Raw genomic sequence first — 12,356 nt, 5'->3', positions numbered from 1 at the left:
TACCATGTGATATTACTTTCTATCATGCATACCAAACATATCCTTACCTTACCAAAAATAAAACAATTATAAGTTTTATGATTTTCATTAAAATTCTACCAATTAACAAAAAAAAAACTGCCTTGAAACTTCTCAAAGTGCATATTCGAATAAAATGGGAATAAATCAAAAGTAGAAAATCATAGGCAATTAAGAAATGTAACCTTATATATATAAAATAAAAATACATTGACAATTTCTCTTCTTATCTCCAAACTTATTAACTCTCTCCAATCTTCTCATATCTTTCTAACATATCCAACCTATTCACTTTTAACACACAACAAAGCAATGTCTGCAGAACAAGTTCTAATGTTGTTAGATTCTTTCTGGTTTGAAACTACAATTCTCACCAACAAAAGATCTTCAAATTGTCAGACAAAACTAGAACAAACTCTTCCTCAAGAAGACACAAAGTTCTTAGTTCCAACTACAAATCTAGATGTTAGGTTCTACGGTGAACAAAATTTGAGTTTCACAGGCTCAGTTTTCTCCGACTCTCCATCACCAAATTCTGTCCTCACTTCATCTAAGCTTCGAACAATCCCTTCTGAGAGAGAAATCATAGAATTCTCAAACGGGACAAGCACCAAAAAGAAAGATATAAACAAGAAAAAACAGAGCAACAGTCACAATCAGAGAAGAAAGAGAAGTAAAAGTAGGAGTTTATCAGAGCTTGAGTTTCAAGAAGTAAAAGGATTTATGGATTTGGGTTTTGTGTTTTCTGAGGAAGACAAAGATTCAAAACTGGCCTCATTGATACCTGGTTTACAAAGACTAGGAAAAGAAGATGATGAACAGAAGAAGATCGATGAAAGTGATGTATCTGATGAGAAGCCTTATTTATCTGAGGCATGGGATTTGGTAGACCTAAGGGGGAGAAGAAATCCATTGGTGAATTGGAGGGTACCAGAAAAGGGTAGTGAAATTGATATGAAACATAATCTGAAATTCTGGGCTCATACTGTTGCATCCATTGTTGGTTAGATAACAAGGACCATAAAAAGTTGTTATTTTCTAGTGGAAAGTTGTTTCATGTAATTTTAGATTTTAACTGGAATCATCAATGTACATATTCTTACAGTTTTTCTTACACGCTTTTATTTTCCAAATAATGTCATGATTTTAAATTGTAATTGTGTTCAATGCTGAAAAACTAAAATGATTTTAAAGAATTTGCAAATTGATGATACTTGCTGGACGAATTTTCCATCCCTAAGAAAAAATGGCTCTTATTTTCTACTAAAAGAATTCTTAATTTTTCTATGGAGGTTTTAAGTCTCGCATGAAGTTTTTGTTTATGCAATTTAAAAGTAGGAGTCATTTTTTTTCAAATGAATTGATATTCCAAATCATTGCATCCTGTCTCATTTTCTCTATCAATGCAGCAAATTTTAAAATTTATGGATTCTACCATTTCACCTAGCTAATAAACTCCTCCTTTTTGCCATTGACTAGAATTTAAGGTATAGTGTTTTAGGGCCGATGCAAAATGATTAGACAGATACATTCAAAATTACATGGTTTCATTGTAGAGAACTTAAGTATGTGTTTGGTATTATGAAAAAAATCGATTATTAATAAATTGGTTTTAATTAAAAGTAATGTATGATTTGAAAAATTCTTGCAATAGTAAATTGAACAGTAAATTTCAATATAATTATGTTTAGACTCAAAAACTATCAATCCTAACTAAAAATAAAATCAATTTAAGAAAGTATAATCAATTCTACTCAAGAATAATAAGACATATTAAAATTAATTTTACATATTTAAAATCAATTTTAAACGTTCAAACGACAAAACTAAACATACACCGAAACCATTTAAGGTAATTTAAAACTATGACATGACTCCCTCGATATTTTATGAGAAATTTTTTTATCAAAAAATATTTTTTTTTCCTATTATATTCTTAAATATTTATTATTATTTCTTTTAATTATTTAAATATATTTTTCTAATACAATTAATGAAAAATAATATTAAAAAAATCCTCATAATTTTTCTTTCTTATAAATAATGATTACTTTTTTAATGTGAGACTTCTACTATTGATCAATTTTGCAGAATTTTGATTAGTTTATTCTAAGCGCGTTTTAAGAAACTACAATAGCATGAGGACACTTAGCTTGTTGTAATTAGCCACTTCTATTCTCAATAATTGAACAATGCAATAGAATATTTTAGGTAGAATATTACTACTATTATAGATGTGGTTGACACGAGGTTAGATATCACTCAAATTACATAAATAATGTAGTTTAGTGAATAACAAGAATGGTTGGGTGTTGGGCTCAAGTGAAAGTGACAAGTAGACCCACTCATTATTATTTCACTCTAGTGGAGCTTGTCTCTTTTAGAATCATTTTCTTGTGATAGAAAGTTTATTCCAACGTGAACCACACCTTAATTAAAACCAAGAAGAAAAATCGAACTTGAGATCATTACCACTTGCTATCAATTTATGGCTTTAAATCACAATTACACAAGATTGAATCATCTCACCTGTAAATGACACTAATCAAATAATTATATTTAAATGGTTAATGAGCTGTATTTAAAGAAATTATTTAAGAGAATTTGAATTCTAAATTTTGAGTAGAATAATTTTTTATTGAACTTTATTTAGAACTTGATAAGATGTAAATGGCTTGTTAAGTTCAACCAATTAGTTTTTCTTGGGTATATTACACCGAGTCAATGGGATGAAATCAAAGTGAAATTTCTGAGTTTTGGATATATTATACAATATTGGATTTATGTGCGTGTATGCAAAATCTTTGGCAAAAAAAGGTCATCGAGATGACAAGACATTGCAATATTAATTAATTTAGGAGTTCTCTAATTAAAATTGACATTCTACAACAAGCCAAAATTGGTATTTTATACCAACCAAACAAAGTTGAGTCTGACAAAGGGTGAAAGTTTTGAAGATTTTTTTAGTAAATGATTTATAAATACCTATAGAATTACTTTTTTGAATTTTGAAGTATTTCCTTATCTGATGTTGTCCTAAAAATCAATTCACTTAAATTTTAATTATATAAAACATTCTATATAATGTTTCACAGTTTAATAACAACATTGACTCCTACGGAAAGAAGTTTAAATTAATCTCTTATATTCTCTTTGATTCTATTTATTAGAAAAAATTGATTTTTTAGATTTATTGAATGATCAATGTATCTATTCCATTATAAAATTCATATACATTGATTACTCAATGAATTAAAGAATAAATTTTCTTTTATAAATATGATCGGAGGTAGTACTATTTTACAAAGACTAAAAGGTCCCTAATCAAGGATAACATCATGATGTGACGTCAAATCAATGACGTTAGCCAAAGACCTCACTCCTTCAACTAGTAATTTAAAAATGTTCTATGAATTCAAGAACATGTGTGGACCTGCCCTATAAAAATATATGACATATAAAGGAAAACGATTCAAGGCAGATTGTCAGATAACATACCAAATAAAGTTCTCACACATATATTGTAGTGCTATATTTGTAAAAGGTCTTGCCTAGGGCATTGCCCTGGGATCACCTATAGGAGAAGGCGACGACATAGGGTCGTCTAAAGGGAGGTATCGCCTCACCCTTATATTTTTATCGTCCATGGAGGGAAAATGTGGGATAAGACATGTCTTGGATAAAGAGAAAGTCAAACTTGTTACTGACTCACGTCTCCTTTGGAAATAAGAATTCAACTGTCCACCATTTGACTAAGTGGGTGGTGACCTTTTTTTTAGGAAACCCTAGGTCCTAGAGACCCCTATAAATACATTATCCCTCAAGGGGAAATATAGACTCTATCTCATACACACTCTCCACTACTCAAAGAGTATCACGCTCGTTACCATTGTAACATACACGACTAACATAACCGCTTGCCTACAACCTAGCAGTGTCGTCCATCAACATGGCCTCTCACCTCACGTGAGTTGGTCCCTTAAACAGCCTCAAACACCACCGCATAAGACTTCTCGCCGCTGTGAAAAAACACTCATTATCCAAACGTGTTATATACCTACAAAGACATATGAGTCTCCCTGTCCTTGTAGGGGGAACACACATACACCTTGTACTATTTTACCAGTATAATGACGTCCACCGTGGGACCCTAGTAAAACTAACTTGGGCCACATATTTCACTCCAACCCTATCATCCTCCTTTTTCTAGAGATGACTAACAATGTTCTACATAAAAAAATCTAACACCATTGTCGAAGGTATCTCCAGGATGGGCCTCTGAAGAGCCGCCTAAAGAAGATACGCGAAGCAGGTGTTAACGACGAAAGTCATATCCCCATGTTTTCTTGGGAACACCATAGGAACGACAGGGGTCAACATAGTTTTCTCCGAGAAGGATGCCCTATGAATCAACCCACACGACAATGATCCCTTAGTCATCACCGTTCAACATGGCAGCTGAGAATCAGGCGCGTCCAGATAGACACAAGAAACTCTGTCGATGTCCTATTTTGGGATATCTTCCAGAAGTTACAACTGAATTTGGACGACATACAAAGGTTCACCGGATCTCTAACATGATTATCAGGTGAATGGGTACAAATAATGGGCTATATGACACTAAAAATCACCTGAGATGAGGGAGCTAGTGCCAAAATGATCAATGTCATCTACCTCATCGTGAACACCATGTCACCTTACAACATCATCCTAAGGTGCCTGACTATCAACACCTTAGAAGCGGCCGTATCCACCCGGTATTTAACCCTGAAATATCCACTCCTAGATGGAAGAGTGGGAACCATTCGAGGAGATCAATAAGCGGCTCACAGATGTTACATGAGCAGCATGGAGATAGCCATATAAGAGCTCGCACTTGTTGATGCCCATCCTTTCAAAGTCCCATATACTTACTTCGAAGGTTGGGACTTCAGACTGGGTGCAGAGGCGAAACGACTCACACCCATGGAAGATTTGAAGGAAGTCCAAATAGGGTATCACGTTTATCAAGTCATAAAGATAGACATTTCCTTGTCTGTAGGGGAGGAGCGGGAGTTAGTTGACCAACTTAGAAGGAACGTTGACATGTTTGTCTATGCCCCCTCAGACATGCCATGTATAGACACCAGGGTCATAAGCCATCGCCTCGACATCCATTCCTCCGCCAGAAAATTGGCACAGAGGAAACAAAAGGTATGCGAGGAAAAGAGGACCTCCATTGATGAAGAGGTGGAAAAACTATACAACGCCAGATTCATCACTGAAACAAATTACTCCACCTGGTTGGCCAACGTAGTCCTGGTGCAAAAATCCAATAACAACTGGCGCATGTGTAGATTTCACATATTTGAACAATGCCTGCCCCAAGGATCCATTTCCACTGCCATACATTGATTGTCTAATCGATGGGTCATCAAGCAACCCATTTTAAGTTTCATGGATGCCTACTCGGGATACAATCAAATCTGAATGGATCTCCTGGATGCACCCCAAACCGCATTCATGTCATACCATGACAACTATTACTATAATGTCATGCCATTCGATCTCAAGAACGTTGGTGCCACGTGTAACACCCAAGGCCGAAGAGGGCAGAGAGTGGTTGTAACATCCGAGGCCGAAGAAGGTGGGGAGTGGTCGCATGAATTCACATCGGAATGAGAGGATCCTGAGGTTGTACATGTATGGGATTGCATGGTTGAAGGAAAGCTTATAAGAATTGATTGGTGCTACCTATACCAATAAGATGCATCTTCTTTTTGGTATCATAACAAATAAGAACTTCAGAGTTAAACGTGCTTGACTTAGAGCAGTATTTGGATGGGTGACCTTCTAAGAAGTCTCCTGGAAATCATGTGAGTCAGGACAAAACATGCAAAAAAGACCTGTGCTGGTTTATGGTGTTAGTCGGTAAGCTTGAAAGTAGTATGGGGCATTACACCATGTAACAGTGACTCATGGACGCGATTTTTTCCCATCATATTGGGCAAAATCTAGAGGTATATGTCAAATACATGATTATTAAAAAGGGGGAGGGGCATAGGCATGTTGATGACTTGGATGATGTCCTACAGTCAGTAAGAAGGTATGATATGCGCTTAAACCCCACCATGTGCTCTTTTGGAGTCCAGACAGGGAAATTCCTGGGTTTTATGCTAACAAGGAGAGGGATTTAAGCCAATCTGGATAAGTTTTAGGCGGTCATTGATATGCGCAACCCCACTAACATGAAGAAAGTGCAACAACTTACTGGATGCCTTGTCGCCCTGTCTCGCTCCCTCTCCTGTGCGGGCGCCAATTCTTTCCTTTTCTTTGCTTCCCTGAGGAAAAAGGAGTGGTTTGAATAGACCTTCGAATGTGAGGGCGCTTTTTCCAAGATCAAAGAACTCCTCACATCACCCCTGATCCTTACTCATCTGAATGAGGACCCGCCTTTGCTCCTCTACCTATTGGTCATCGAAAGGACGATAAGCTCAGTCCTCATACAAAAAATAGACAACAAGAGAGACCTGTGTATTTTGTAAGCAAAGTGTTCAAGGGCGCTAAGACACGCTACCATAAGATCGAAAAACTAGCGTTGGTCGTTATTATGATGGCGAAAAACTCAGGCCATACTTTCAGAGAGACACCATCCTGGTAAAGACCAATTATCTTATCCGATATGTTTTTAAGATGTATGACCTAGCATGAATGATGGTTTCTTGGTTAGTAGAGCTATCAGAATACGACATCCATGATATTTTAAGGGGGGTCATCAAATCTCAAGCCCTGGGCGACTTCGTAGTCGACCTTAGCACGCCCGTCAACAATGGCCCCCCTTCAGAATTGGCATTATATGTGGATGGTGCTTCCAATGTAAAAGGAAACATTGCAATGATAGTGATCGAAGGACCATGTGATATAGTTATTGAGTATGCGCTGAAGTTTGAGTTCACTGCTAGCAACAACTAGGTAGAGTACGAGGCTTTCATCGTCAATATGATCCTCGCCTTAGAAATTAAAGCCATCATATAAAAGAGAAAAAATGACTCTCAACTGGTCACCGGTCAGGTCTCAGGACAAAACCAAGCCAAGGAACCCTAACTGATAAAATATCTACATAAGGTATGTAATTTATCCTCACTTTTCCTCTTTTTTGAAGTAGAACACGTCCCTCACGAACAAAAATTCAGGGAGGATCTCTGGTCCAAACTAGCCACCTTGAAGGTCTTAAGGCTTAATAGGAAAATATTACAGGAGACTCTTTCCTCCCCTAGCATCAAGGCAGATGAAACATACTCCTTAGAACTCGTCCTCGTGTCCAGTTGAATGTCGCTCATACTGCACTACCTACAATCGAGTGAACTCCTGCCGGATGATGGAGAAGCTATAAAGATCAGAAGAAAAGTTATCAAGTACACCCTACTCTCAAGTAAACTTTATATAATAATGAAGGATACTTCCATGTTGAGGTTTTAGGGAGAGAACAATATCTCCATAGTACTTGCATAAGTTCATAAGGGAGCCTACAGTAGTCACAACGATGGAAAAGCTCTTACTCAAAAGTTATTAAGGGCATGGTATTACTGGCCCACACTAATGAAAGAAGGCATTGCCTTCGTAAATATGTGTGATAAATTCCAGATACATACTGACCTTCACCACGCCCCAACAGAGTTTCTCCAATTAATGAAATTGCTCTAGTCATTCTACCAATGAGGCATGGATGTCTTGGGCCTGTTCCCTTTGACACCGGGTCAATTAAAATTCTTGATAGTGGGAGTAAACTACTTCACCAAATGGATAGAGACGGAGGCAGTGGCCAAAATCACGGAAGAAAGAATACATCACTTCTATTGGAAGACGATTATGTGCTGATATTGACTCTTTGACATCATTGTCTCAAAAAATGGGACCCAATTTTCCAGCACCATGGTCACTGGCTTTTGTAAAGACCTGGGTGTGTAGACAAAATTCATCTATGTGGTACACCTTCAAGCCAATGGTCAAGTTGAGTTAGCAAACAAAGTAATTATCAAAGGACTCAAAAAGAAACTTAACGACATCAAAGGTCTATGGGCGGAGCTACTCCATGAGATACTATGGTCGTATCACACCATGCCACATACCACTACCAAGGAAACCATGTTTTACATGGTCTATGGGGAAGGCGCGGTGCTTTCTATCAAGATCGAGACACCGTTATGGAGGCAGACCCATTTTAATGAAGAAGCAAATGAGATAGGTCTAAAATGTGTGGTATATCTGATCGACGAACTATGAGAAGTCGGTCATATCTAAGAGTTTTCCGCCAAACAAAGGACCACGAGGAGATACAACTCCATGGTAAAGCCGAGGGAGATGTGGGAAGGTGACCTAATGCTAAAGGAAGTAGTCATACCTGCACAGCAGGGGAAGCTGCAACTTAACTAGGAAGTGTAGCGGTAAAAAAATTTAGATTAAGCTATTGATTAACTTAACTCGCAAAGCAAGAGGCGCCACCAAACTGTTAATATTTCCAAAAGAAAGGGAAAAAATACGGACAAAATCCAAAGAAGTTTTAAAACAAAAACTAATAAAAAAGAGATAAGGTTTCGGGGGTTAGTTATGCAAAGGGAAGATATTAGCACCCTAAACATCTATAGTACCATATATGAACCTTTTTGAAAAACTGTGCATTTTGGCTTAAAAATGGTGTTGTTTGCAAAATGATTGGGGAGTTTAGAAAAAAATGTTTTTATATATTTTTGTGTTTGCCAAGACTTTCTGAGTTTCATGCCTACGTACCAACAAAGTAAAATGGAGGATCAAAACCTCGTAGTTCGTGGTAAAAATAACAAAGATGTTAGTTTTGATTCATCTTTGATGAAAATGACATTTTGTCATTTTAAGGAGAATACTTAACTAGTCACCCACAAGTATGAGAACTTTGCATCATCATGAGAAGGGCTCCAACTTGGATAAAGATCAACAAGTATGTCATTAGCTCTCTTAGATGGAAAATAATTATCATCAATACTATGGGGATAGGAGCATTATATCTCAACTATGGAAATGACTCGTGTCTAAACTTTGAAAAAAGAATTTTAAAAGAAAAAGTGCACAAAGGGCACAAAATGGTTTGAATGAGTTATGCATTTTTCAAAAATATTTTTGAAATTGGTATGAACATGCTTAAGATGTATTAGCATTTATTAAGAAAAAGGTTTTGAAAATCACTTGACAAAAGTCAAGGTTTATTAAGAAAATGATTCAAGTTTAAAACAAGAAGGTTTTGAAAAAAGAGAGAAGATTTTGAAAATTAAAGAAAGAGAGGAGAAGAAGAGACTATCCTAGAGTATAAATTAAAAGTTAGGGAGGAAAGATCTAACCAAGAGATAGTGAGCTTTATGACATGAGTCAAACAAGAATTCCCTCCTTTGGATTAAGCCTCAAGCAAGTCAAATAAGCAAATAATAGATCATGTATCATATGAAATCAAAGTAACCAAACTAAGTCTTTACAAAGAGGTCCAAAATCGAAGGTGTCAGATGGATCCCAAGGTCTCAAGTCACACACTCCCAAAGCAAGGGTCAAGATCTTAGTCCCAAGTCCATAACTCCACAAAAATGCATAGGATAATAACCATAAGTCCATAAATCAAAGGAATCAATTCTTTTTTTTAGGTCTTTCCTTTATTAATGTCTTTTACAAGGAAATGAAAGTCAAAATTGACAAAGAACAAATAACATAAGCACAAATAATATGACATGAGATGCTAAAAATAAAGCATAAATTAAATGACCGAAGAATAAAGAACATAAGGTAAATGTCATTAAAGTAAAGTTAAGGCAAAAATATGTTAGTAAATGTTAGTAATCAAAAATGAAAGATGGTTTTGTCATATTTTTTAGAACACTCAACTATTCACTCACAAGTATGGAAATATGGACCTTTACATTACTTATGAGAAGGGCTTCAACTTGGATAAAATCAACAAGTATGTCACTAGCTCTCATAAGTGAAAAGGAGTCAATATTTTCACACAATACCATGAGGAGTGGGAGACTTACAATCTCACTTATGAAAATGACTTACTTTCAGGACAAATTTAGCGATATGTTAAGCAATCGTAATTGGACGTACATAGAAGTCACAACTATATGAGGTCGATCAATAATAATGTTTGTGTTAATACATGCTAGAGACATGATATGTCAATCATTCTCCTAAAGTCATGCCACAAAAGAAAATAAAAGGGGATGGATCAAGCACAAAGGCTAAGAGGGTGGTCCATTACTTCAATCCATACTTCATAGTGCTTAGGACAAACTTATGTATCAATCCAATGTACCTTAAATGACCCATGACTAATTAGGAGGTAGATTTGAAATGATGAAATTTCATCAAGTACCAATACATACATCATGAACAAGATGGACACAAACCATCCAATTGATCAAGAGTAAAAGAAAGAGACGAAGAAGAATAGTACAAGAGAGATCACACCCAAATTGGATAAAATGTTTGATCTAGTCATCATCAAAATTAATCATCCATTTTGGTGGATTAGGGCTTTCACCCCGTCAACACCCAAGATCCATTGAGTTTGATAAGACCTATGATCAAAACAACCATAATCCAAGGCCAACATAAGTCAACAAAGGTCAAACAAATATAAAATACAATAAAAATGAAATAAAATACATCAAAAATATTTTTAAAATGGAAATTAAAGGGAAAATCCATAAAGTCCTTCAAAATATCAAATAAATGACAAAGAAAAATATGGAAGTTTGGAAATAAAATAAGAGGCATATAATACATTTTTCAGAATTTAAAAATGTAGAAAAATATTTTTAAACCAATTAAAAATAAGGAGAAAATATAAATTCCATGAAAAATAGAAAATCAATAAAATAAAATATAAAAAAATAAAAATCAGATGAAGAAAAATAAAAGAGAATTTTAGAAATTATTTTGGGTTTTTTTATGTAAAATGAATTTTCTATGAATTTTAAAAGAAAATGCAATTAAAAATGAAAATAGGAAAAGAAATAAAATTAGAAAAAACACAGAGCGTTTGACCTGACTTCATTATTTGATGTGGCAGATCCAACAATCACATGGTTGGGATGCACGGTGGAATTTAGCCAAAATAAAATACGGGATATAATTCAAATTGGACCAATCAAAACATTTCAATTATCCAACGTGTCTCAAAACTCATATGACCTGAGATAAACTCCGATCGTCTTCTCTAATAGTCCCTCACCGGAGTTTCATCATTTGGTAAATTTAGAACACGAGACCACCACCAATGTGATCCCCTCCTCATCATGAATTCAACCTCATGCTCCAAATTCATTTATCTAAACCGAGCATGGGGAATTTTAGAGAAGTTTCAGAAATAAGCAAGCCATGAAAAATAAAATTAAATGATGAACACGATCAATCAACACCAAATAAGTTAGGGGAAAGCTTCAGAGAGTGAAGGACTACATTATGGTAACTTGTTTGAGTTTAAATGGTGCTCAGAACTACCTTGTCCAAATGGCGATCAAAAGTTGATGAAGCTCGATCTGGTTAGAGCACTTTGAAGGTTTCAAAGCTTAGGAATTGTTGCAAAAGCTTCAGAGAAATCCGAAGAAGCTAATGGAATCAAGAAATTAGATTGAAACAAGCTGGAATCCAAAACACGATAGTTGAATTTTTCTGGAAAATTTCAGATTGAAGCAGTGTTTTCTTGTCTCTCAAAAGCTTGGAAATGAATGTAGTAGCTTCCTCTATTAATGGGGAATGTGTTTGGATCTAAATACATATGGAATCAAGCTTAATTCATGCAAAACAAATTTAATCATGAAGTGAGAAAAGTGTGACTTCCAATCCATCAAAACTCAGTCAAATGATGCATTTCAAAGGTCAATTAACTTTTGGAGACTTGGTTAAACATTTTTAGGTCAAAAACATGTGGTAATCTGGCTTGTAATTGAGAATTAGTGAAGGTCAAATTCAGACCATGGTGATTTCTTCAGTTCCAACACCATGTTCAGCTCAATGAGACATCTTGCACATGAGGCTTTTTGATCCCATTGTTTTTGAAATGTGTTGGCATCATAATAAAGATTATAATGTGCCAAGAAAGGTTTCATTAGGATGCTTGAGCACAAAGTTATGTCATCTTGAAGTTGGCACGAAAAACTGGTCATGTAACTTAGAAAATTCTAAGTCCCAAATGGTTGAAAATGACATGTAACGTATCAATGAATTCCATGGCCTTCCAAGCATAATTTGACTTTGGTACTTGACGCAAACTTGTAGAGATAATAACAAATGACATTGTGCAAAAAGAATCAGCCTCAAATGTTAAAAATTGAAGA

At 35.4% G+C, this 12,356-nt stretch overlaps 1 protein-coding gene across 1 annotated transcript; it reads left to right on the top strand.

Annotated features, from left to right (window-relative positions):
* Nucleotides 1–226: 226 nt before the first annotated feature.
* On the top strand, nucleotides 227–1,132 carry LOC127107431 (uncharacterized). Its single transcript, XM_051044711.1, has one exon. It carries the CDS (start codon nucleotides 331–333, stop codon nucleotides 1,024–1,026), a length of 696 nt encoding a protein of 231 aa, XP_050900668.1. The 5' UTR covers nucleotides 227–330; the 3' UTR covers nucleotides 1,027–1,132.
* Nucleotides 1,133–12,356: the final 11,224 nt, after the last annotated feature.

Source organism: Lathyrus oleraceus, chromosome 7 (assembly GCF_024323335.1).
Source record: "Lathyrus oleraceus cultivar Zhongwan6 chromosome 7, CAAS_Psat_ZW6_1.0, whole genome shotgun sequence".
Taxonomy (NCBI): domain Eukaryota; kingdom Viridiplantae; phylum Streptophyta; class Magnoliopsida; order Fabales; family Fabaceae; genus Lathyrus; species Lathyrus oleraceus.
This window is presented reverse-complemented; position numbering and strand designations above follow the sequence as displayed.

Bases quoted from the DNA above. Each gene is read 5' to 3' on its own strand.
- LOC127107431 (XM_051044711.1), top strand. From the start codon at position 331: ATGTCTGCAGAACAAGTTCTAATGTTGTTAGATTCTTTCTGGTTTGAA.